The sequence below is a fragment of the Armigeres subalbatus genome, unplaced genomic scaffold (genome assembly GCF_024139115.2).
Source record: "Armigeres subalbatus isolate Guangzhou_Male unplaced genomic scaffold, GZ_Asu_2 Contig569, whole genome shotgun sequence".
In the NCBI taxonomy this organism is placed as follows: Eukaryota; Metazoa; Arthropoda; class Insecta; order Diptera; family Culicidae; genus Armigeres; species Armigeres subalbatus.
This window is the reverse complement of record NW_026943335.1, coordinates 77,667-104,603: the sequence shown is the minus strand read 5'-3', so window position 1 is coordinate 104,603 and position 26,937 is coordinate 77,667. Positions and strand designations below refer to the sequence as shown.

The window sequence follows — 26,937 nt, the reverse complement described above, 5'->3', positions numbered from 1 at the left end:
GAGACGTCTCCGGGTTATTCGTCCGACTCACCTAGCCTCGTCATGGATCCTTCCAACGGACCGCCGAAAACGACCAAAACTTGCTGAAGACACCACCGAACCAATCTGCTGCAAACATTTTGTTCAACGGAAAAAGCGTTACCGCAAGATGACTGTGGTCGAGGTAAGCAATACTGTGGCGAACATGAGGTCACTCCGGCAACGACAACCTCCCATCACTGAAGCTCTTAGTTCTTCACGGACGTATTCGTGCCCACTGGACCCGAAACATTCCATTGCGGCGACCAAGCTGGAAAAGCATCTGAAGATCTGCAACGCCAAGCCAAAGGAACTACCAGCGTACGTTCAGGTGGGAATTAACGCCAGCTCGGATGGCGAAGGCAGTGACCTACTCAACACAGAGGAAAACCTCCGCCTCGGATGTTCCAAAGATGAATTAATGGCACTGGTGAATAAGATTGAGATGTGTTTGAAGAGATTCAAATCGGGGTGATAGACGAGTTGATATTGAGCATAGACGCATTTAAAGAAGAACTGGGAAACGAGACTTACGGGCCCAAACGTTGAAGCATTTGGTGCAGCGCTCTGCTGGGAATTGTAGAGCGAGAACTTTTCCAAAACGATGTGGCTTTCGTGGAATTTGGTGCCGGCAAGGGACAAGTGGCCTTCTGGTTGGCCACGATACTGCAGCAGTGATCTGACGAACGTAAAAGTTTTTCTCGACAGGGCCTCCCATCGACATAAGAAGGACAATAAGATTGAAGATCGGAAATCATCCAGCGGGTTCGGGGACATCGGCGATCTTGTGCTGCGCAAATTGGACGTTCTGAAGGACAGCAAAAGGTTGTCGGCGGGAAAGCATCTTTGTGGCGGGGCCACCGATCTGGCGTTACGGTGTCTCATACGGGCCAATTTGAGAAATCGGAGGCGGCCAGTTGCAGTCGGAGGATTCGTGTTTGCATGTGTTGCCATCATCGGTGCGACTGGAAGACAACGCGGGAAGAAATTCCTTCCTGAAGGGGATTAGTAGGAAGGATTGATTTGGTCGTAAAGATGGTTAGTTCGGTTTGCGGTACAGGCACCAGCCGAGAACGGAGGAATAACGACAGAAGGGGGAAGGCATTAAATATGGACTGAGCAGGGCTCAACGCGAAGAGATAGGATGGAAGGCAAACGAATGTTGGATTGGGGTCGCATTCAGTATTTGAAACAGAATGGATTCGAGGCAGAGCTCAAGTTTTATGCTAAAACTGAAATTACTTTAGAAAATGTATGTCTGATTGGACATATAAAATAAAAATGTATTAAACAAATTTTGTTGATAGAAAAATACCTGAATTTCATTTCATCTCTAGACGACTTTAAAAACAAGCAAATCTGGTAGATTACTCTGTTTTTCCTATACTAGATTTGATTCGATCAGCAAATAATGGATCGAAAACCTGTTGTTGTCTAGCCTGACAACAAGTTGATCGACAAGTTGATTTGGACGAATTTACAGCCTGATTCGATGGTTCAAGAGTCGAGATATGAGTTCTGTGCTCACATGCAGTATTGATTCTACTCTACCATAGTTGGTCTCGAAGAAGGTAATAAAGCTCCTTGAGCTTCCATAGTGCGTTCGATTTCCTTGCAGACAATGCTGCTTTTCAAACTGATTTATTTGCTTTCATGCGTAACCTTCATCAGTTAACCTTGTGATAATTATCCAGCTATGTGCGTGATCCCACAAGTTTGAGAGCCCTGATGACATAACGGACTTTCACACAAATTGCAGCTATTCTATTCAACATTATAGCTACAGGTTTGTATTACAATTTTACAAGAAAAAATGTTCATTCCTTTAACATCGTGCCCTTATATTGACTTGAGCTACATAGGCGACGTGATGCCTCCCAGCGTCCGGTTGACACATCCCGCAACATGAGGCTTACATCTCTCTAACCAGGAATCACCCCGGACGTCAGCTCGGCAAAGTCGTTCGGGCAGCTGGTCGAATGTTACGAACATTTCATCCGATCGCTTTGAACACCTGGAACTTGACGTCATCACTCAACGAGCCTCGGTTCTTCCTGGCGACTGCTGCTGAAGCATATTTTCGTAGTTCTTCTGAATGATCCGCAGAGCCATAATTTTTATGAAGCGACGCGCAGTCCTCGTCTTGCTTCTTTTTGTGCTGATGGAGATATCCTATAATCGATGGACTTCTGCAGCACGGAAGCCTTGCTCACGTTTGTACCCGGATGCATCCGTTTGCTGACAAGTAGGCACAACTCCTGCAACGAGTCGTAGCCCTTTTGATGGCATCACGTCTCTTCTGTTCGGCCTGGGTGTGAGCTTCCTGACGACGTTCCTTGTAGCTCATTGTGCTACTTTTATTGTTGTCGCCAGAACTTCCTCATCTTCTGAAAAGTTTGTACATTTTATAATCACCATACACATGACGCTGCATTTTCCACTCACCTGTGTTATGAGCAGAAGAAGTTGAGTATGGACACTTCCAGCACTGGAACAGCGGGAGTACATGCTGCGTTCCTTTTCCGATGGACTGGATGGCTCCATTTTCATGTCCACTTCATACTTGATGCCTTTCAAGGAGAAAAACGATAAAAAAAAGAGCGAAATCAGACAACAACCACACCAGCCTGACTACTACTAACTATCTGACATCTCTGCAGCTGCTTCTCCTCAGAGATACTTCCACTTAATCACCGAAGGGTTTATCTTTCCATTAGCTGCTCCCCTGAAGCGCTCCAAGCTCACTACGATGATACCCAATCAACACCACCGCAAACAATAAATTGGCCAGCCAAATGGGGATGATGATGATGCAGACGAAGGTGATGGAAGCGAAATTGTTTCGAGATGGAACCGTCCTGCTTTGTTTTTCCTTTGAACGACACTCTGATAACGTCGTTCCTACTGATAAGAAAAGGCCATACTCGCACGACGAGGCAGGCTGATTCCGTTTGGCAGGTAAGCCAGCGATAGCGAACCAGCCACGAACGACTACTTCGGAGCGCAATAAACAGAGTGTATACGCAACAAAAGGAAAATCCATTGAAACGACAACACTGGTGTGTTTGGTTCTGCGGAAAACAATAACTTTTGACAGCTGATCGGATGATGATGGTGATGATGCATTCGATGACGCTTTTCCCATCGTAAATAGGGGTGTCAAGTTTGTCTTTTGAATTCAGGGGCTTCTAAAATTTTTAGAATTAAGAATTTAGACGCAAATAAATGTGAATAAATCAGTTTGCAGCCTCACATCATCAGCGACGGTTGTGTTTTCTTTTCTGCTCTCGCTTCGTTCGCGCAATCTAGGAAAAATGTGGTACGGAAAACACCCTGGTGATCGATTTTAGTGTTCTTCCTGTTCGTCCAGAGCCAGGAAAAGTGCAACACTTTTGGAGAGTGAAAAAACTCCAATATGAAGACGTTAAAAGCATTCAATTGCACAATACGCGCAATTGTGTGCTCATTGAGATGCAGTCGCATGAAATTGTCTCGCACTACCAGTCCGAGCACAATTTTAAGCGTATAATGCTTTGCGAAAACAAAGAATTTCGGATTCCTGTGTATGCAGATTGCGATGCAGTGACTATTAGGTGCATGACTTGCCACCTACAATGAGTCACGCCACTGTTAGCGAATCTCGCTAAAATTTGGCGAGGTTATTTCTATCAGAAATGAAACCCGGAAGCACTACTTCCTGGTATACCGAATGGGTGCGCGTGCGAATGAATTTACTGCGTCATATTCCATCATTCGTAACCATAGGCAACGAGATGTCGATGGTAACTTATTTAAACCAGTGTCTTGTCGTCATTGCGCCAGCCAGCTCATCGTGGCAAGAAATGTCTGAAACAACATCGTCATCCAATGATAAACCACAATTACCGACATCGACACCATCATCCGTTGGAATATTCGCACAAGATGACTTTCCTCCTATTGATAGCGTGCTGCGAAAGCAATCATATCCTGCAACAATAGAACCTAGTGCTGAAGAAAGAAAACACAAAACGACAACGAGTGGACTGACATTGACGATGAAGCATCCACTCATCAACCGAATTCAACGAAACTCACACAAACGACGACGTTCAAAGAAAAACAACGAGGAGGCTGACATCAGCTGTGGTGTGTGACCAGTGTTCTCCAAACACGGGCCACGATGTAATAGTTAATTCCGAGGTTAATTTCAAAATAAAATTTATTCGGGGAAAATAAAAGTGGAAAGGGTTATTATAAGAAATTATAATACATGATTTCGGCTCTGCAAAGCTGGTAACGGCGAGTGAGCCTAAAATAAACGAGATTAGAAAAAAAAAATGTGAATAAATTGAAGGGGGATCTTTTCCAAAGGTTTATTCGCAAATTGCGGAACGCTGAAATTGGCCAACCACCCCCTTGAAAAGTTACGTAATATTCGAATAGGTCCTTTTGTTGAATAAAACAAAATTAGGTTTACAACATTTCAAAATTGATACTGGAAAACCAAATTTTAGAAGGACTGGGAGGAAGCGAGAAACTTATTTTTTGTGCGACTCCTTGTGGGATTTTTTGTAAATATATTTTACGTGTACAGCGCGCAAGTGACAAAATGTGGCGCGCTCCCATCATGGTTGGGTTTTGAGTATCCTCTAATGTGCTCTTAATTCTAATCCTTTTAATCGCGAAAGTTTGCTGATGCCCAGGTATTAGAAGTTTACTTCCTCTAAATACAAAAACAGCGCAATGTCCAAGTTCGACGAAACATTCCATCGCGTAACATCGAAATCAAGGCAAAAATCCCTAACGAGGAAACATTCCGGCGATTGGTTGAGGTTGCCAAACAGTTGACCGGTTCCGGCGGCGAAATCATCACAACACGACGTGTTCTTCAACGCGGAAAAAGTCGTTAGTTGCGCTATCTCGAGGTAAGCAGCAATTAGTCCATCTTGTCCTATTCAGTATGTTTAATGTCACACGAGTGGCAGATTTGTTCAATCGGGAACGGGTAGTGCAAATTGTTGATCAGAAAAACAATTGAATTAGAGGATGACTACCAACATGTGGATCCAGAGGTGGAATATCTGGTTGAGAATCAACCGCAAGCTAGCGACTCAAGTGACGAGTTCAGGGAACTCATGATGAATCTAGAATACGGCTATTCCACTCATTGCAATTGTTGTTCGGAGCATTCATGCTACGACAAAGCCAGATGTGCCTTAGGGGGAATTACGTCGCAAGGGAACGACTTGCTTATATCTGATAGCATGGATATTATTTCGAATGTTCCGAGTCATGTGGGTGCCAGGCGACCTGCCCCAACAGATTGGTCTAATTTGGTCCCCGAAAACAGCTGAGATAAAAGATAGTCTCCATAGTACCGGGCCAGCTAGGACTGTTCACAAAAGCAAATCCTGAAAAGAGCATTTATTTGCGAATATGCAGGTGAAATTTTTACCAGACAGGAGGCGGAAAGAAGGAACAGCTCCAAGATTTACAAGGCAAGAAAATTAGTTCTTTGCCTTAATGAGTTGTCAGTGGATCGAAAACTCAAACCCAAACATTTATTGACCCTCAGTACAAGGGTAACATTGGTCGCTACGAACCACAGCTGTGATCCAAATCAAACTGACGGTGTCTGTTCATATCGGTGCACCACCCCAAGAATTGGACTGTTTGCACGGCGTGATGTCCAAGTAGGGGAGGAGTTATTTTCGATTATAGGCGGAGGTGGACCAAATCAACGGTCTATTCCATGTCAATGCCGATCGGAAATCTGCCGGGGAACTCTACGTCACTAACTTACTGATCCACATCCCCTTGTTCCATTGCAGACCAAAAAATCTGAATCAGTATTTCCGCCCAGATGTAGAAGGTCCGAAACTGTCTACTTATCACAAAATCGATCTGGACGAGCGAAGCTGATGGAGAAGATTTTGGCCGAAAGCATCGGTATCAAGGAGAGGTCAAGAAACATCGGCACCTATTCCTGCACGGTCAAACTCGCATACACTTAGACGATGTGGAAGCGTTGGGCTACTTTTTGAATTCGAAGTCGTTTTGCGACCGAACAAAGCTTAGATGATGGAACAATAATTGCTGATGAAATGATGAAACAGTTCGGAATCGAAGAGAAAGATTTAATTCAGGAGCAATGGACAAATTGTTGAAATAAAAGAATCTTTGTATTTAATTTAGTTGACAAGTAATTTGTTATCACCAGTCCTAAGCGTTAGCAACATTGAAATGATCTCTTGTAGATCCCAATTCCTTTGAGATAGGTATCTGCTTGAAGGAACCCATCGTGGTCGTGTAGTAGCACAGGAGTGTTGTCTATCGGTGAGAAACCAATGGCAGGAATTCCGATCATGGATGTATCGGCTGTCGGTACCGCCAGGGAAAATCTGCGGCTTCACTTTCAATCCTAGCTCATCAAGAGCATCCTGAACGCTACCCAGTACCGATTCGAGCATCAAGGGAGTTGGCTTCACAAAGGGCACTTCTCGTCACTCAAGCTCGATGCCACCACCTGCTTTGCGGCACCAATCCAGAACTTGATTCTCAAATTCTAAGTGCTTCACGTCGACGGCCAAGCGAATGTCGAAGCATACCATCAGCTCCGGGGGCACTACGTTGCTTTGAACGCCACCCTATAAAATAATAATAGAACATAAGTTTAAGTTTTTTTTTTTAAATGCAGTAACAACATATTTTGTTTCTGTAAAAAATGGTTATCTAGTAAGAAAATTGATATAAGAAACTATTTAATTATATTACCGTCATCATAGTGATGTTGATTGTAGTCACGTCTCCGATCGTAAATTCCGGATTGTTCTCCAACTTCTTAACTTCCTGCTCACGCATATCCATGAGCTTATCTTATAAGATAACGCGCTTTCTGACCAGCTGTGTTTTCAGTAGCAGCGAACTGTGCCGTGGTCCCAGAAATGTGGAAAATAATATCTGTGAAAAGCGGATTGCTTGAATCTAGTCCAAACAAAACATTCACACCCTAAACTTACGCCACACGCCCGCTCGCCATAGAACAGCGGATATCTTCTTCTGGTCCGGCGATTCCTCATCTATCGCGAACCCGCAGTTCAACTTGCGAAAGCCCTCCCCAGAACAAACTCCTTCATCCCCAGTTTGCCACCGATCTCCTCGTCCGGTACGAATGTGGCGTGGATCGTTCTCTTTAGATTGACTCCTTCCCGTTTCAGCGCTCTAATGGCGCCAAGAAACTGCATACCGACACACTTCATATCCTGTGCGCCACGGGCGAAGATCTTCCCTGGTAGTCCATATCACGCAAACGGCGGATGACTCCACAGTTCCGATACACCGGCACCACGTCCATGTGCGAGTTCAGTATGATGGACTTCTCCGTCGGATCTGTACCTTCCAGGTGATGATAACGATCGGCTTTCCTGGGTTCACTCGACCACCTCAACCGGGAGCCCAACGCCTGGGCTTGGCGGCGAGAAACTCGACGCAGTCATCTATATTTGGAACGAAGATAATGAAAATGGATTGATCATTGTTCTATAGTTTGAATATCACTTAGCAGTTAGATGACTTCCTAACAAATTAGTAAGAATAGAAGTCCTGGAAACCAATAGTGAGTGAACCCTTATATTAATCGAACCAGCTCGATGGAATGAGGTGATGTATTATATAATATCTGTGATATAATATCTGTGTATGTCTATTTCCTCAAGAATGACTTATTTCCACATAAGGGAAGCAGTAAACAGAATCAAACATTGGTCACGTTCTGATAGATGGACGGCATTTCACGAGCAATAAGCAATAACAGACCCCTAGCATAAGTATACCAGATTTTGGTATTACATAATGAGAAAGCGGACATAGGATACCCGCCTTTTTCGGTTGAAGATGCGAAGCGCAAGAAAATGGAGCAACTGTGCCGTATACAAGGAATACGCTAGATCTATATAAAGTTCTCGCAAAGGCTTCGAGGGATGGGACAGATGAACGTGAGTTGATGGCGCACGAGGCAAAACTTGATTTTTCGGAGGAAAAAGCGCCAGCAGGAAGATCGAGATCGTGAGGAGACGGAGCAACTGTACCGCGCTAATAACGCACGAAAGTCCTATGATAAGATAAACCGCTCGCGTAAGGGCCACGTGCCACAGTCTGATATGTGTAAGGACATTGACGCGAACCTTCTTACAAACGAGCGTTATTCCGGTTCCGGGATCTCTAGGACATCCCGGCTGAAAAACAACAAAGCTCCTGGGGTTGACCAACACGGTGGTAAAGCACGCCGAGCGCGCACTGGGTAATTATCAAGATGTGGGAGGATGAGGCTCTGCCGCAGGAGTGGATGAAGGCTTCCTAGGTGTCGTGTGTCATATCTACAAAAAGGGCGATAAGCTGGATTGTAGCAACTACCGCGCAATCACAAGGTACTCTGGGGCAGTATCAGGCAGAACTTATGGGTGAACGCTCTTCCACGGACCAGGTGTTCGCCGTACGTGGCGGCTCAAAAAGGCGCGATTCAAACCAGACGAAATTCCATAGTATTCCAGACGGAATCCACAAGGATTCCAGACGGAATCCACAAAGATATTATCCACAAGGATTCCAGACGGAATACAGATTCCAGACGGAATCAAGATTCAGACGGAATCCCGGCGATCAGACGGAACTACGGATTCAGACGGAATCACAAGGATCTCCAGACGAAGATTCAGACGGAAGGCGATTCAGACGGAATCCACAAGATTCCAGACGATTCTGCGCGATTCCAGACGGAATCTCTAAGATTCCAGACGGAATCTGCGGCGATTCAGACGGAATCCTGCGATTCCAGACGAATCCACAAGGATTCCAGACGGAATCCACAAGGATTCCAGACGGAATCTTGCCGCGATTCCAGATGAATCCACAAGGATTCAGACGGAATCTGCGATTCCAGACGAATCTGCCAGCGATTCAGATTGAACCAAGATTCAACGAATCCACAAGGATTCCAGAAATCCACAAGGATTCCGACGGAATCCAGCGGCGATTCCAGACGGAATCAAGCGATTCCAGACGGAATCCACAAGGATTCCAGACGAATCCAAGGATTCCAGACGACAAGATCGCAGGAACTCACAAGGATTCCAGACGGAATCCACAAGGATTCCAGACGAACTACCAAGGATTCCAGACGGAATCCACAAGGATTCCACGAATGATCAGCGAATCACAAGGATTCAGAGAATCCACAAGGATTCCAGACGGAATCCACAAGATTCAGACGATCCACAAGGATTCCAGTAGACGGAATCCACAGGATTCCAGACGGAATCCAAGGATTCCAGACGGAATCCACAAGGATTCCAGACGGAATCCACAAGGATTCCAGACGGAATCCACAAGGATTCCAGATTTGAATCCAAGGCGATTCCAGACGGAATCCAGACAGAATCCAAGGATTCCAGACGGAATCCAAAGACTCAGCACACAAGGATTCAGGAATCCACAAGGATTCCAGAGAATCAAGATTCCAGACGGAATATGCGATTCCAGACGGAATCCACAAGGATTCCAGACGGAATCCACAAGGATCCAGACGGAATCCAGAACGCAAGATTCCAGACGGAATCCACAAAGATTCCAGACGGAATCCAAGGCGATTCCAGACGGAATCCACAAGGATTCCAGACGGAATCCGCAAGGATCCAGACGGAATCACAGATTCCAGACGGAATCCACAAGGATTCCAGACGGAATCCACAAGGATTCCAGACGAATCCACAAGGATTCCAGACGGAACACAAGGATTCCAGACGGAATCCACAGCAATTCCAGACGAACTGACAAGGATTCCAGACGGAATCCACAAGGATTCCAGACGGAATCCACAAGGATTCCAGAGATCCACAAGGATTCCAAACGAATCCACAAGGATTCAGACGGAATCCAAGTGATCCAGACGGAATCCACAAGGATTCCAGAGAATCCACAAGGATTCCAGAGAATCCACAGATTCCAGAACACAAGGATTCCAGACGGAATCACAAGGATTCCTAGACGGAATCACAGATCAGAGAATCCACAAGGACCAGACGAATCCACAAGGATTCCAGAGACGGAATCCACAAGGATTCCAGAGGAATCACAAGGATTCCAGACGGAATCTGACAAGGATTCCAGACGGAATCCACAAGGATTCCAGACGGAATCCACAAGGATTCCAGATGGAATCCACAAGGATTCCAGATGGAATCCACAAGAATTCCTGACCGAACCCGCAAGGATTCCTGACCGAATCCACGAGGATTCAAGACGGAATCCACGAGGATTCAAGACGGAATCCACAAGGATTCCAGACGGAATCCACAAGGATTCCAGACGGAATCCACAAGGATTCCAGACAACCAAGGATTCCAGACAGAACTACAAGGATTCCAGACGGAATCCACAAGGATTCCAGACGAATCCACAAGGATTCCAGACGGAATCCACAAGTGATTCCGGACGGAATCCACAAGGATTCCAGACGGAATCCACGCGATTCCAGACGGAACTCGGGCGATTCCAGACGGAATCCAAGGATTCCAGACGGAATCCACAGATTCCAGACGGAATCCACAAGGATTCCAGGACGAATCCAAAGGATTCCAGACGGACCACACGATCCAGACGAATCCACAAGGATTCCAGACGGAATCCACAAGGATCTCCAGACGGAACAAAGGATTCCAGACGGAACCATTAAGGATTCCAGACGGAATCCAAGGAATTCCAGACGGAATCCACAAGATTCCAGACGAACCACAAGGATTCCAGACGGAACTATGGATTCCAGACGGAATCCAATAAGGATTCCAGACGGAATCCACAAGGATTCCAGACGGAATCCACAAGGATTCCAGACGGAATCCACAAGGATTCCAGACGGAATCCACAAGGATTCCAGACGGAATCCACAAGGATTCCAGATGGAATCCACAAGAATTCCTGACCGAACCCGCAAGGATTCCTGACCGAACCCGCAAGGATTCCTGACCGAATCCACGAGGATTCAAGACGGAATCCACAAGGATTCCAGACGGAATCCATTAAGGATTCCAGACGAACACAAGGATTCCAGACGGAATCCACAAGGATTCCAGACGGAATCCACAAGATTCCAGACGGAACACAAGGATTCCAGACGAATCCATGATTCCAGACGGAATCCACAAGGATTCCAGAGAGAATCCACAAGGATTCCAAAGGAATCCACAAGATTCCAAACGAATCCACAAGGATTCCAGATTTGAATCCACAAGGCTCCAGACGGAACTACAAGGATTCCAAACGAATCTACAGATTCAGACGAATCTGCCACATGTAACTGAACGAAGTACATCGATTGAAAGGAGGCTTCCGGGCCTCTTGAAAGGAGGCTTGGGCCTCTTGAAAGGGCTTCGGGCCTCTTGAAAGGGAGGCTTCCAGGCCTCTTGAAAGGAGGCTTCAGGCATCTTGAAAGAGAGGCTTCCGGGCCTCTTGAAAGGGCTCGGGCGCACTCTTGAAAAGGGCTGGGCCTCTTTGAAAGGAGGCTTCAGGCCTCTTTGAAAGGAGGCTTCTGGGCCTCTTGAAAGGAGGCTTCCTGGCCTCTTGAAAGGAGGCTTCCGGGCCTCTTGAAAGGAAGCCTCCGGGCCTCTTGAATGGAGGCTTGGCCCCCTTGAAAGGAGGCCTGGGCCTCTTGAAAGGAGGCTTCCGGCCTCTTGAAAGGAGGCTTCCTGGCCTCCTTGAAAGGAGGCTTCTGGGCCTCTTGAAAGGAGGCTTCAGGCCTCTTGAAAGGAGGCTTCTAGGCCTCTTTAAAGCAGGCGTCCGGGCCTCCTGAAAGGAGGCTTCCGGGCCTCTTGAAGTGAGCTTCCGGGCCTCTGGAAAGGAGGCCTGGCCTCTTGAAAGGAGGCTCTGGTCCTCTTGAAAGGAGGCTTCCGGGCCTTTTGAAAGGAGGCTTTCGGGTATCTTGAAAAGAAGCCTCTGGACTTCTTGAAAGGAGGCTTCCGGGCCTCTTGAAAGGAGGCCTGGGCCTCTTGAAAGGAGGCTTTGGACCTTCTTGAAAGGAGGCTTCAGGCCTCTTGAAAAGGAGGCTTCCGGGCCTCTTGAAAGGAGGCTTCCGGACCTCTTGAAAGGAGGCCACGGGCCTCTGGAAAGGAGGCTCTGGCCTCTTGAGGCTTCGGACCTCTTGAAGGAGGCTTGGGCCTCTTGGAAAGGGAGGCTTCTGAGTCCCTCTTGAAAGGAGGCTTCTGAGCCTCTTGAAAGGAGGCTTCTGGGCCTCTTGAAAGGAGGCTTCAGGCCTCTTGAAAGAGGCTACTGGGCCTCTAAAGGAGGCTTCCAGGCCTCTTGAAAGGAGGCTTCCGGGCCTCTTGAAAGCAGGCTACAATGAGCCTCTTGAAAGGAGGCTTGAGGCCTTTGAAAGGAAGCCTGGGCCTCTTGAAAGGAAGCTTCCGGGCCTCTTGAAAGGAGGCTTCCGGGCCTCTAGAAAGGAGGCTTCCGGGCCTCTAGAAAGAAGGCCTCCGGCCTCTTGATAGGAGGCTTCCGGGCCTCTGGAAAGGAGGCTTCCGGGCCTCTTGAAAGGATGCTTCCGGGCCTCTTGAAAGGAGGCTTCCGGGCCTCTTGAAAGGAGGCTTCCGGGCCTCTTGAAAGGGAGGCTTCTGGCCTCTTGAAAGGAGGCCTGGGCCTCTGGAAAGGAGGCTTCAGAGCCTCTTGAAAGGAGGCTTGAGGCCTCTTGAAAGGAGGCTTCTGAGCCTCTTGAAAGGAGGCTTCCTGAGGCCTCTTGAAAGGAGGCTTCTGAGCCTCTTGAAAGGAGGCTTCCGAGGCCTCTTGAAGGAGGCTTCGAGCCTCTTTGAAAGGAGGCTCTGAGCCTCTTGAAAGGAGGCCTGAGCCTCTTGAAAGGAGGCTTCTGAGCCTCTTGAAGGGAGGCCTGAGCCTCTTGAAAGGAGGCTTCCAGGCCCTCTTGAAAGGAGGCTTCCGAGCCTCTTGAAAGGAGGCTGGGCCTCTTGAAAGGAGGCTTCTGAGGCCTCTTGAAAGGAGGCTCTGAGCCTCTTGAAAGGAGGCTTCTGAGCCTCTTGAAAGGGAGGCCTGAGCCTCTTGAAGGAGGCTCTGAGCCTCTTGAAAGGAGGCCTGAGCCTCTTGAAAGGAGGCTTCCGAGCCTCTTAAAAGGAGATTTCCGAGTCTCTTGAAAGGAGGCTTCCGAGCCTCTTGAAAGGAGGCTTCCGAGCCTCTTGAAAAGAGGCTTGAGGCTCATCCTCTGAAAAGGCGGGTTCTAACTTAACTAAGCCTCTCGTTATGCTGTTTCCAAGCTTGTTGAAAGGAGGCTACCCAACTTCTTGAAAAAAAGTCTTCTGTGCCTATCTGAAACGCTAAATTAATAACCGAAAAGTACATCGAAAACAGTCGACATCAACCAAAAAAGAAGCATAGAAGGGTGATTCCAATCCTCTGGCAACGAAGCCACTGAGCTTTTCAGAAAAAAATCCTTTATGCCTCTCAAATGGAACTCAAATGCGCAGTTTCTAAGCCAAGTTACCATTTTTGCATTCATATATCATGAGACTAACACAATGATTCTTTTTTGCTCAGGGTAGTCGAGGAAATTTGCAATCCGAAAATATCCTAGACCGGACCGGGAATCTAACCCAGCCACCTTCAGCATGGTGTAGCTCTGTAGCCACGCATCTTACTGCACGGTCAAGGAAGGCACGGCTAAGGACCGGGGTACTCCCTGGAACCAGCAAAGGGGTACATGTACACCAGGTTTTGAACCGCTGGCGCTGGTGTGTATGCAATCATCAGTTTTGACGTTCTAATATCAAAAAATAATGAATTTCGATTTTAAAGCAATTATTGATAATAAATGTTCTTATTATTCAGTTATTAGATTTGAAAAAACTGATAGCAAAATATCAAAATGATATAAACAATTCCAAAATATGTTTTCATTTTGTTATCGTTGCTGTTATCTGCCATTGCTCGGGATACCTGTACCTCGCTGCATTCCATCACAGTCAGCCACACCCTCTCTAGGCATGGAGCTGCTGGTAATGTGTTTGTGATCGGCAAGGATGTCTCTGGCAACGACCAGGTCTGCAGATGAAGTCTATTGGAGTAAAATCGTTTTAAGCACCCTCCCAACTCATTTTCAACTTATCACTCTGTGATACTCAAACATTTCTTCAAAGTCTTTGTTTTATGGAACTTCACTTTACTCATAAATTTAATGGATATTTATTATAGGGATCTTAACGAAAAGAGCTGATTCTCGTAAAAGAATAGTTTTTCGCCAAAGTTTTTCAGAATCGACCACATTTTACCCCTCCGAACGTAAATAAAATTTTCTCCCGTCCCAATAACCATAACGAGTGTGAAAGTAATTAACTTAGGTTAACAAGGTTGATCCAGAAGCAGCAGTAATGTGTTTGCAAATTGGAGAAAAAACCTCTCCCTCGGTCTCGTAACGCCTATTTTCGGCATCTTTTTGTGATCGACATCGTTAGCAAATACGTCATCCAGCCGAACGGATCGTGGCCGCGCTAATAATTCGCTTCATTTGTGCGAACCTGTTCTGCTGCTCCTCGAAGCACTTGTCCGAGAAATGTGCGCCCGAAATCATCGTCGTAACTGTAAATCCAATTAGCGTTAATAAATCTCCCGAGGGTTCGAACGGGACGACCCCTATGTGGGATTAAAGACCATGCGTCTCTGCAAGAACTGCACCGCGCCGCCGCGTCATGTGATCAGGCAGCAGGAATGCCAATGCGTGTGTGCGCACTTGTGTGCAAATCTCATTGAGAGAAATTATTCAACGCATCTCGGATGTGGACATGGAAATGCCGGCACGGCCGGAAAGGCGGGCGGTAGCTACTCCGGCTGTCATTCGGTTTGTCGGCTCATTTCTTTTCGATGGTACTTTTATGACTGAGTTTCAAGCTGGTAGGAGAGGCCAATTGGCACAGGGAATGCGGAGTCTGACTGGTAACCCAAAATGATTTTAGTGCACACTGGAACAGAATCAGAAATCCCAAGAGAAATTCTTTTCTAGATTTGCATTACTTTTAGATTTGTAAACTTGTCATTTGAGAATTGCGTATGTTGTTGAAAATTTAAATTCAACTGATAAATTTTGGTTTCCGGCCTTGTGTGAAGGTGACACAACTTGCCATTCCTGAACCCAAACCAATTCCGACTGGCGCGCGGTGGGCAAGGAAAGCAAATAAACAGGTTGAAATGATTTCATTAAGCTGAACGACCTGACCTCAGCTTGGTTATGTTGTGATCATCAATATGCCGTAATCCTGTTCCGTCATAATAAGATGATAAAATTCTCTCGTCAACCTGAAAGTCGATTATGGAAGGGCAATTCACAGTCCTCCTTAAGAACGTAACCTGGTACTTAACGCTCATAAAAAGGTAATTCCCTCTCGGTCAACCCTTCTAAATTGCGCTCATTGACATACTTTTTCTCGATCATCCATCAACGCCCCGAGGGTTTCGCGACTGGACTGGACCCGTTGTCAATGTGATTCTTCCTTTCCGAGAATTCCATTCCACTGCACTGGAAGAGGGCGCATATCTCGCCGATCAAAACATAAAATACAATGCAACACATTTTCTGTATCGCCATCGTCGCCACCAAATCCCCATATTTCAAGCTTCGGAAACGGCCCTAAATTAAGTCATTTTCGATTGGATTGCTCCGTAGGATATCCTCTTTTTGCCGGATGAAATTCTATCGCATCAACGTCAAACATGTCGAAGATTCCTCAAATTATGACCAACGGAATGCACACGCAGGGGACCAACAACCGCCTGGTCGGTGGCTCGACGCTATTATTTAGCGCAAAGAAATTGAGTCGTAAAAGGGAATTAGGCAATTAGTTTGGATTCTGCTGCTTCGATGGCGGTGGTGGACGTCCTCCCAGGGTGGCAAATAAAAGTTTTAAGCGCGTCGCATTTGAAAATTAATCCTAATGATCACAAATCAGTCGAAATTTTGTGGACGAGAGGGAGCTCAATCGTGCGAGAGGAAATCAAATTTAACAAAAAGTGATTAGACCTACCCGAAATCGAGTGGAGTGGACCGAGTGCGGAAGGAAGTTGTGGTCCCACAGCGGAATAGGACGAGACGAGCGTCAGTGATACGAAAAGAGCTCAATCGTTGATTGAAATGTTAAATATTTGTCTTTGATTTTTATTTCCTTGGTAACAGGAGAACTTGTAGATGAGACATCTGTGTGATATTTGTGATTCTGGGTTATACGCTTAATACTGTGAGTCTGGGATAGAGCATTTGAAATCTGACTTCGATTAAACTATGTTTAGAGTGCATTGAGTCATTTCTGCCTCACAATTTAATATCCAAATTTTGAACGAAAGTCATCAAAGTTGTCTAAAAATATTATTTTCTCATTGCCAATAACTCATTTCACTAGCTGAATTTCAAAATATGATGTATGGGTTCTAGCGAAATGATCTTTCTACAACTCCGTCGAATAGTTCGTTGTTAGAATTCCTCCATTTTTGGAGTTGAAGCGGCGCTGGTTGAAGAAACTTATACAGTCGCCTCCACATCTCGATATTGAAGGGACCATCGAGATAGGGAGAGATCGAGGAATGGAAGGAAAATTGAAATGGGTACTAGATCCAAAAAAGCTTGTTGCTATGAAAAACGACAACAAAACAAATGTCATTTCTTATTGTTGATGTGTTTGTTATTGTCCAGAGATGGTCTAGTAGCCTAAAAATTTAAACATATCGACATAAGAAGAGTGAATTCAGAACAAAATATCCTCAGAACACATCGAGATAGAGAGATATCGAGATAGGGAGGTTATCGAGGTGTAGAATGCCCGAATGTATGTAGTTTGAAGGGACCGAGCAAACCATCGACATATGGAGAGATATCGAGATATAGAACATCGAGATGTAGAGAGTCGACTGTACTAAATTAAAAAAAAAATCAGCTTAGAATCAGTCGCAGTCACTTTAACTCCGTGACCGGTGAAATTCAAACAACAAGCTGTTATGAGTTGTACTGCTTACTGATCATGCAAATAATCATTAGTTGGCCAATTAATTGCCGGTGACGCGCCAATCGCTTTTTTCTTCGAGTTTGGCGTTTGCTCACTATCGCCACCTGATTCGTGATTTTCCAAAGTGTAAACAGAAGATGTCGTTAGTGTTTGTGTGATGATGAATTTTATCGGAAAATGTTCCATTTTGATAAGAAAATTATTTTGAGCTTTTTAGTGGAATGCTTTCACCTGTCATAAGACGAGTTTAAACAATCCCATTGAATTCCACCACTTAATTGTATCCTGACAGATACGTATTTCGACCTCAACAGTAAGGCCGTCTTCAGTGTCTTGTACTTGACTCGACTTGAAGAAAATGATCGCAGCTTACACTATTTATACTATGCGTAGGTATAATAATTTATCTAGGTACTTATCTTACTATGGTGCTTATTTCTACTCGCTTGATGCGCTTAATGCTTAGGTATAAACTTGAAGAGCCAGGAGCTACCATTTCCTTGATCTTTATTCAACAACCGCGTTTGTACCTGTCAGTAGATTTCCAAGCTCTCAGCAACATCAAGTTTCCACGGAGAAGAGACATTTCTTAAAATTTTAATGTTTGATGTCGTAATTGAATGATTTTCCTGATATACATGTTCAGCTACCTTAGACCTAAACTCAAAATTTAATCCCTTATCAGTTTCCCTCTTAGCCTTACTTACTTCTGCAATATGTTCTTTGAACCTTACATCTAACGATCTTTTTGTTTGACCTACATATACTTTATCACACTGTGAACAATTAATTTGATAAACCCCGGCCTTATTTAACATTTCTACTCTATCCTTTGTGGAGCCCAACAGTGTCTTCAGTTGATTGCTTCTGCTGGAGAATACTAAATCGATGCCGAATTTCCTCAGTCGATGGCGTAGCTGGTGGGTGATGTGTCGATCATAGGGGACTGATACCCTCTTCAGCGGTTCATCGATCGGTGTTAGTGTTGTCAGTTCGTTTTTCCGCAGGTTCCTCTGCTTCTTGTTGATGATTGCTTGTATTGTTCTTTCCTTGTATCCATTGATCCTCGCTGTTTCCAAGATGTGTTGTAGCTCCTTCGTTTTTCCTTCTTCGCTCAGGGGAATCGTCTGCATCCTGTGGATCATGTGATGAAAAGCTGCCATTTTGTGCTGATACGAATGATTTGATGTGTATGGGATGACTCTCATGGTGTTGGTGGGCTTCCTGTAGATTTCGAAGTCTAATGTTGCATTTGTTCCCTTAATAACCAGTAGATCCAAGAAAGGCAATTTACCTTCCTTTTTCCTCCTCGCGGGTGAATTTGATGTCTTTATGCACGTTGTTTATCGCTTCCAAAATCCTGGGTAGATCTTTCCGGTTGATGATGCTGAAAATGTCGTCCACGTATCTCCACCACTTCTCGGGTAGTACTCCTTGTTCCTCTAGGTTGTCCTCCAAATTCGCCATGAATAATTCGCACAAAAACGGTGATAGCGGATTTCCATAGGTGCACCCTTCGTTTGTTTGTAGAAGCTTCCACGGAATGTAAAGTAGTTCTCATTCATGCATAATCTTGCAAGCTTGAGATACATCTTTACCTTTCCTCGCCATGTTGTATCCGTCCGTTGTCCTAGTAGCCAATCCTCCAAAAGGTTCAGAGCATCCTTCACTGGAACGCTTGGGAACAATGCCGCTACGTCGAATGATACCATGATGTCCTCTTCTCCGATGTTTCCTGATTCCAATATCCTCTTGGTGAACTCCTGGGTGTTTACAACTGATCTGCTGGGGAACGGCTTCGGCATACTCTGGAACTCCTTGACTAACCACTTGGCCAAGTTTTGTGTATCTCTGTACCTGGCTTATGTATCTTTGGTAGTCCTTTGATCCTTGGTAACACAGGGTTCGTCATTTTAACCCGGGCTTCTCCGATGATCGTCTTGCATTCCTTTATCGTTTTATCGGTAAGTCGGATTAGTCCGGGTAGTGGGTCAACTCTCAAATGCCTGTATGGTCCTCCGTTGATTTTGTCGTCATCTGTTCATCGTAGTCCTCTTTGTCCATTATCACCACTGCGTTTCCTTTGTCCGCCTTCATGTAGTAAACTGGTTTCTCCTTTAACTCCTTTAAAATCCTCCTCTCGTCTTTGTTCGATGTCCCATGATGTCCTGCTTTGATGGCGTCTGCTACGATGTTTCTCACACTATTCTGGTCCCGTTGATCAACATTTCGTGAAATCGCTGTCTCAGTATCCACGATTATCTGCTCTAGATCCGCTTTCTGGGTTGTCGCATACCCTAACCCCTTGTTGAGGTGTGCTAATTGTTCCTCCGTAAACTGCTGTGTCGAACGGTTAACAACGAATCCCTCGATCATTTGTACTGTGGGGTTAGTCGTTCTACCATTCGTCGCTGATTTCCCTCGTAGAATGGTCGATTTCTTCCTGTGCAGTCTCCTCTTCCTGTCCGCTTCCACACTCTTCGGCCCTCTGTACCTTCTTTAGGAATATGTCGAAAGAATCTTGGTTCTCCTTTGCCATCTTGAGGTGCAGGTTGTAGCACTCCAAGTTCAACCTCTCTAGCTTGGCATAGTGTCCCTTGATTGACAACTTCAACAAATCCGATTCCGCCCTCTTACTGATAGATTTTGGGCTGTGAGCTCCATCTTAATCCTATGGCTGACAGAGTCAGCCTCTCCTCAGCACTTCTTAAGGAAGGCCACGTCCTTAAGAATACCTGCGATCCTCCTCTTAAAATATATACAAGTACTACGCTCGTTCCGCTTGGATGCCATTTTGATAAGAAAATTATTTTGAGCTTTTTAGTGGAATGCTTTCACCTGTCATAAGACGAGTTTCGGATTTGTTGAAGTTGTCAATCAAGGGACACTATGCCAAGCTAGAGAGGTTGAACTTGGAGTGCTACAACCTGCACCTCAAGCTGGCAAAGGAGAACCAAGATTCTTCCGACATATTCCTAAAGAAGGTACAGCGGGCCGAAGAGTGTGAAGTGGACAGGAAGAGGAGACTGCACAAGAAGAAATTGACCATTCTACGAGGGAAATCAAAGCGACGGAAGGTAGAACGACTAACCCACAGTACAAATGATCGAGGATTCGTTGTTAACCGTTCGACACAGCAGTTTACGGAGGAAACAATTAGTACACCTCAACAAGGGGTTAGGGTATGCGACAACCCAGAAAGCGGATCTAGAGCAGATAATCGTGGATACTGAGACAAAGGATTTCACGAAATGTTGATCAACGGGACCAGAATAGTGTGAGAAACATCGTAGCAGACGCCATCAAAGCAGGACATCATGGGACATCGAACAAAGACGAGAGGAGGATTTTAAAGGAGAAACCAGTTTACTACATGAAGGCGGACAAAGGAAACGCAGTGGTGATAATGGACAAAGAGGACTACGATGAACAGATGACGACAAAATCAACGGAGGACCATACAGGCATTTGAGAGGACCCACTACCCGGACTAATCCGACTTACGGATAAAACGATAAAGGAATGCAAGACGATCATCGGAGAAGCCCGTGTTAAAAATGACGAACCCTGTGTTACCAAGGATCAAAGGACTACCAAAGATACATAAGCCAGGTACAGAGATGCGAGAAATAGTTTCATCAGTGGGATCCCTACACAAAACTTGGCCAAGTGGTTAGTCAAGGAGTTCCAGAGTATGCCGAAGCTGTTCCCCAGCAGATCAGTTGTAAACACCCAGGAGTTCACCAAGAGGATATTGAACCAGGAAACATCGGAAAACAGAACATCATGGTATCATTTGACGTAGCGGCATTGTTCTTAAGCGTTCCAATGAAGGATGCTCTGAACCTTTTGGAGGATTGGCTATTACTAGGACAACGGACGGATACAACATGGCGAGGAAAGGTAAAGATGTATCTCAAGCTCAAAGATTATGCATGAATGAGAACTACTTTACATTCCGTGGAAGCTTCTACAAACAAACGAAGGTGCACCTATGGAAATCCACTATCACCGTTTTTGCGAATTATTCATGGCGAATTTGGAGGACAAACTCTAGAGGAACAAGGAGTACCACCTGAGAAGTGGTGGAGATACGTGGACGACATTTTCAGCATCATCAACCGGAAAGATCTACCCAGGATTTTGGAAGCGATAAAACAACGTGCATAAAGACATCAAATTCACCCACGAGGAGGAAAAGGAAGGTAAATTACCTTTCTTGGATCTACTGGTTATTAAGAAACAAATGCAACATTAGACTTTGAAATCTACAGGAAGCCCACCAACACCATGAGAGTCATCCCATACACATCAAATCATTCGTATCAGCACAAATGGCAGCTTTTCATCACATGATCCACAGGATGCAGACGATTCCCTCTGAGCGAAGAAGGAAAAACGAAGGAGCTACAACACATCTTGGAAACAGCGAGGATCAATGGATACAAGGAAAGAACAATACAAGCAATCATCAACAAGAAGCAGAGGAACCTGCGAAAACGAACTGACAACACTAACACCGATCGATGAACCGCTGAAGAGGGTATCAGTCCCCATGATCGACACATCACCCACCAGCTACGCCATCGACTGAGGAAATTCGGCATCGATTTAGTATTCTCCAGCAGAAGCAATCAACTGAAGACACTGTTGGGCTCCACAAAGGATAGAGTAGGAATGTTAAATAAGGCCGGGGTTTATCAAATTAATTGTTCACAGTGTGATAAAGTATATGTAGGTCAAACAAAAAGATCGTTAGATGTAAGGTTCAAAGAACATATTGCAGAAGTAAGTAAGGCTAAGAGGAAACTGATAAGGATTAAATTTGAGCTTAGGTCTAAGGTAGCTGGAACATGTATATCAGGAAAATCATTCAATTACGACACATCAAACATTAAAATTTTAAGAAATGTCTCTTCTCCGTGGAAACTTGATGTTTCTTGAGAGCTTGGAAATCTACCGACAGGTACAAACGCGGTTGTTGAATAAAGATCAAGGAAATGGTAGCTCCTGGCTCTTCAAGTTTATACCTAAGCATTAAGCGCATCAAGCGAGTAGAAATAAGCACCGTAGTAAGATAAGTACCTAGATAAATTATTATACCTACGCATAGTATAAATAGTGTAAGCTGCGATCATTTTCTTCAAGTCGAGTCAAGTACAAGACATCGTTGAGGTCGAAATACGTATCTGTCAGGATACAATTAAGTGGTGGAATTCAATGGGATTGTTTAAACTCGTCTTATGACAGGGGAAATGTTCTATGTGTTATGTCTGTTTGTCTGTGAGTCCACCATACAACACATTTAGTAACAATGTTTTTTTAAACTACTAAATGATCAAAAGCAAATTACTTATCGAAACGATCCTTTCCGCAGAATATCTTTGAAATGGGGCGAGATTCTCGATTTTTCGTTTTGAAATACCGTTAATCCATTAAAAACCTCAACTTAATTCACCGATTAGTGATACTGCCTTTCTCGCGTTTAGCTAAGACACCAACCTTATATGGGCTTATATGGTTCGCTGTACCATTTTCTTTATAACTTTTAAACGCAAAGGCAGATTGTTACCTAATTCAATAGTGATCAACTAGGCTTTGCCCCCGGTCGAATGAAACTTGTTGCGAGAAAATCGGTTAAGAAAAATTGTCTAATGTTTTTCTTCGCTTTTGTGCACACACATACACACACACATACACACACATACACATATACATACACACGGACAGACAGACATGTGCTCAGTTTGTCAAGCTGAGTCGATTGGTTTATAACACCATGAGTCTCCGAGGTTCCTATAAAAAGTTCGTCTTCGGAGTGAAAAAGATGTACGAGAAAGGCAAAAAACCCAACTTAGTTCACCGAGAGTAGACATCAATCTTATATGGCGCTTTTATGGTTCGACGTACCATTTTCTTAATAACTTTTAAACGCATTGGTCGATCGTTATCAAATTCAACAGTGATCAACTAGGACCTTGTTCCCTGTCGAATGTAACTTGTTGCGAGAAAATCTGTTAAGGATTATTAGATGAAAAGTTGTCTAATGTTTTTCTTAGCTTTTGTGCACACACATACACATACACACACACGCACGGACACGTCAAGATCACGTCGGTAGAAGAGCTCAAGGATGCTCTGAAGTCACAGTGGAACCTGGGCGAGGTTCAAATGGCAATCCGAATAAGGAAAACATTCGTAGGAACACAAACAGTGATAATTCGTCTGCCAGTAACCGCTGCTATCAAGGCTCTAGCGGTAGGCAAACTGACTGTTGCCCATTGAAAGCTGCCCCGCCAGTGAATAAACAAGCGGAGAGATGCTTTAAATGTTTGGGCTTTGAATACCGGGCTTGTAAAGGTCCGGACAGAACCAACATGTGTTGGAAATGCGGGGAAACAGGTCATTTTGCAAAAGACTGCGCGCAAAGACCCAAGTGCATGCTTTGCACTTCAGAGGATGGAAATGACCATCTACAGAGACGGGTGGCTACAAATGCCCTGCCTACAAGAGGGCGATCGCAGGTCAACAGTAGTGGAGATAATCCAAATTAATCTGAATCACTGCGAAACCGCACAGAAACTGTTGTGGCCGTCAACAACGGAAAAGAGGTGCGATGTCGCGATAATTGCAGAGCCGTATCGAGTTCCTCCTGATAACGGCAACTGGTTGACAGATATTTCGGGAATGGCTGCGATACAAGTTATGGGCAAATTCCCAATTCAAGAAGTGGTGAAGAGTTCATGTGAAGGCTTCGTGATTGCCAGAATCAACGGCATTGCAGCTGCTATGTACCTCCACGATGGACCGTGGAACGGTTCAGCCATATAATGGATCAGTTAACCGACAAGCTGATTGGACGAAGGCCAGTAGTCATAGCAGGTGACTTTAATGCCTGGGTTGTGGAGTGGGCAGTAGAGTGACCAACACAAGGGAAGATCCATAAAATACGTCATGCAAAATTTGGCTATTTTCAACCCCCCTCCCCCCATCGTCACACTATTTGTTTTAATCCTCTAAATTTTTTGTATGAGTCGTCACGCTGTTGGGAACCCTTCCCTCCCCCTAGGAGCGTGACTTTGTGGATGGCCCCCAAGAGGATATGTTCTGCAGGAAGCTCTAGCGAAGCTAGACGTACGATTGTGCAATGAAGGCTCCGTGAGCACATTTCGGAGAGACGGGAGGGAGTCTATAATTGACATCACGTTTTGTAGCCCTTCAGTGACGACAAACATGGACTGGAAAGTAAGTGAAGACTACACCCATAGCGACCATCGGGTTGCTAGGACCGCTTTAAAAAAGGCCATCAAAGTTAGCAAGTCAGACTGCTACAAGGAGTTGTGTCGAGAAGCAGACGCCAACCCATGGGGGGATGCTTATAGAGTCGTGATGGCGAAGATGACCGTCGACGCCGGCCGAAAAGTTTCCGATCAAGTTGAAGGAGATCGTGGAGGGTCTTTTCTCGAAACACGACCCGACCACGTGGCCACCAATACCGTACGGTGAAGAAGAAGAAACAAACGCTGAGTACCAACAAGTGTCCAATGAGGAGCTTGCAGAAGCGGCGAAGCGCCTGCAGGTGAGAAAAGCCCCCAGTCCGGATGGAATACCGAACGTGGCGCTGAAAGCGTGGCATGTCCGGATCTGTTCAGAACAGTGCTGCAAAAGTGCTTGGACGAAGGCAACTTCCCAGAAATGTGGAAGATTCAGAAGCTGGTGTTGCTGCCGAAGCCAGGAAAGCCTCCGGGTATTCCGGCTTCGTACAGACCTATATGTCTGTTGGACACACTCGGGAAGCTCCTGGAGAGGATTATCCTGAATAGGCTTGCGAAATGTACGGAGGGCGAGCGCGGACTGTCGAAGATGCAGTTTGGGTTCCGCAAAGGAGTACCGACGGTGGATGCTATTCGGAAAGTACTCGAGAGCGCTGAGAAGGCGTCCAAACAGAAGCGAAGAGGAGATCGATATTGTGCAGTGGTAACAATAGACGTAAAAATGCGTTCAATAGTGCCAGCTTCGAAGCCATCGCATCAGCGCTGCATAGAATACGGGTCCCTGGTTACCTGTGCCATATCCTGAAGAGCTAGTTACAGTGCAGAGTGTTGGTGTACGACACTAACGAAGGGCGTAAGTCGATGCGGGTTACGGCGGGCGTTCCTCAAGGCTCCATTCTCGGTCCAACTCTTTGGAACGGGATGTACGATGGAGTCCTGAGTCTGCGGTTGCCTTGAAAAGTTAAAATCGTGGGTTTTGCGGACGACGTGTCACTAACGGTGATGGGCGAGACACTTGAAGAAGTAGAGGTGTTGGCGACGGAGGCGATAGCAATGATCGAGAGCTGGATGAACGGAGTGAAGCTGCAAATAGCTCACCATAAGACGGAGGTGCTATTAGTCAGCAACTGTAAGGCGATTCAGCGGATGGAGATCGTCGTTGGTGATCATACGATTGCATCGAAGCGATCACTGAAACATCTGGGAGTGATGATCGATGACCGGCTAAATTTCAATAGCCACGTCGATTACGTCTGCGAAAAGTCGGCGAAGGCTATGAGCGCAATAGCAAGGATCATGCCAAACGTTGGCGGTCCAAGAAGTAGCACCAGGCGTCTACTAGCTAGTGTCTCGTCATCGATACTGCGGTATGGAGTCCCCGCTTGGGGTAATGCGCTGGAAATCAAGCGGAACCGTAGAAGGCTACAAAGTGCGTTCCGGCTGATGGCCATACGAGTCGCGAGCGCCTACAGAACGATCTCGTCGGAGGCAGTATGCGTTATCGCCGGGATGGTCCCTATCTGCATCAGCCTAGCGGAAGATATTGAGTGCTATCATCGAAAAGACACGAGAAATGTGAGAAAGATGGAGAGAACCCGTTCAATGGAGAGGTGGCAGCATGAATGGGACAGTACAGACAATGGGAGGCGACCCACCGACTCATTCCAAACCTGTCAACGTGGATGAACAGGAAGCATGGCGAAGTAAACTTTCACCTGACACAGTTCCTGTCAGGTCACGGCTGCTTCAGGAAGTATTTACATCGGTTTGGGCATGTTCTTCGCCATTTTGCCCAGAGTGTGAGAACATCGAGGAGACGGTGCAGAGGAAGTGCAGACGAAAGTGTCATAACTCAATAAAAAAAACACACGCACGGCCAGACATGGCATGATATAGAGAATGGGAATTAAAATGTCTCTAAAACGTTATAGAAATTTTTTTGCCAAACAATTTTCAGTTTTTGGGGTTAGAAATTCAACATGCTTAAGCATTAACTGCTTATTCATTAAAAAAATAAAAATCGAGATATCATGTCTATTTTGTGTGTTTTTAAAATTCTAACCCCGTAAACCAAGATTTTTTTGAGAAACGTCCTTAATTTTTGTTTTATAACAAAAATATACTTCGTTTCCTATACCACACCGTGTGTAATTTCAATGATTCTACTTTTTCTCTCGATGACAGCTGGTGGTCTTCTCCTCCCCAATAGGGCTATCGCTTTAATCTGTTGCTAGGTTAGATTTCTCGACTTCTTTTATTTCTTTATTGAGGCTTCGCCGCCATGAGCCTCTGGGTCTGCCTCTGCTGCGATGTCCTGCTGGGCTCCAGTCTAATGCTTGTTTACGGATTTCGTTTCCGCCCCTACGTAGAGTGTGGCCGACCCAGCCCCACTTCCGATCCCGAATTTCTGTTGCTATCGGCCTCTGATGACAACGACGAAACTGCTGCTATCGCTGCGATAATTCATACAGCAGTGTAGCAACCTACCTGCGTCGTTGGAAACCATCAGCCGACCGGCCGCAGTGCGATGTTTGTTCGTTTCGATCAACTATTTGCTGTGTGTGTTCATTGCGCAGTCCAACTACGTTATCCCATCCACATTCGCATCATCATCGTCGATGTATGGT

The 26,937-nt window shown here is 45.5% G+C and overlaps 1 protein-coding gene and 3 pseudogenes across 1 annotated transcript; 2 read left to right on the top strand and 2 right to left on the bottom strand.

Annotated features, from left to right (window-relative positions):
- Positions 1–1,297, top strand: part of LOC134204426 (tRNA:m(4)X modification enzyme TRM13 homolog) — a 6,252-nt pseudogene extending 4,955 nt beyond the window's left edge.
- A 575-nt stretch (positions 1,298–1,872) lies between these two features.
- On the bottom strand, positions 1,873–2,562 carry LOC134204425 (max-like protein X; annotated as a pseudogene).
- A 3,667-nt stretch (positions 2,563–6,229) lies between these two features.
- LOC134204424 (aminoacylase-1B-like) lies at positions 6,230–14,617 on the bottom strand (annotated as a pseudogene).
- A 10,695-nt stretch (positions 14,618–25,312) lies between these two features.
- LOC134204423 (uncharacterized) lies at positions 25,313–25,996 on the top strand. The gene is made up of 2 exons (XM_062679244.1): positions 25,313–25,468; positions 25,574–25,996. Exons 1-2 carry the CDS (start codon positions 25,313–25,315, stop codon positions 25,994–25,996), a joined length of 579 nt encoding a protein of 192 aa, XP_062535228.1.
- Positions 25,997–26,937: the final 941 nt, after the last annotated feature.

What these genes read in the sequence shown, in the direction of transcription:
- LOC134204423 (XM_062679244.1), top strand. Translation starts at nt 25,313, where the DNA reads ATGGGCGAGACACTTGAAGAAGTAGAGGTGTTGGCGACGGAGGCGATA. An exon ending in TTCAGCGGATGGAGATCGTC is followed by an intron (nt 25,469 to 25,573) that starts GTTGGTGATCAT and finishes GTCTGCGAAAAG; the next exon opens with TCGGCGAAGGCTATGAGCGC.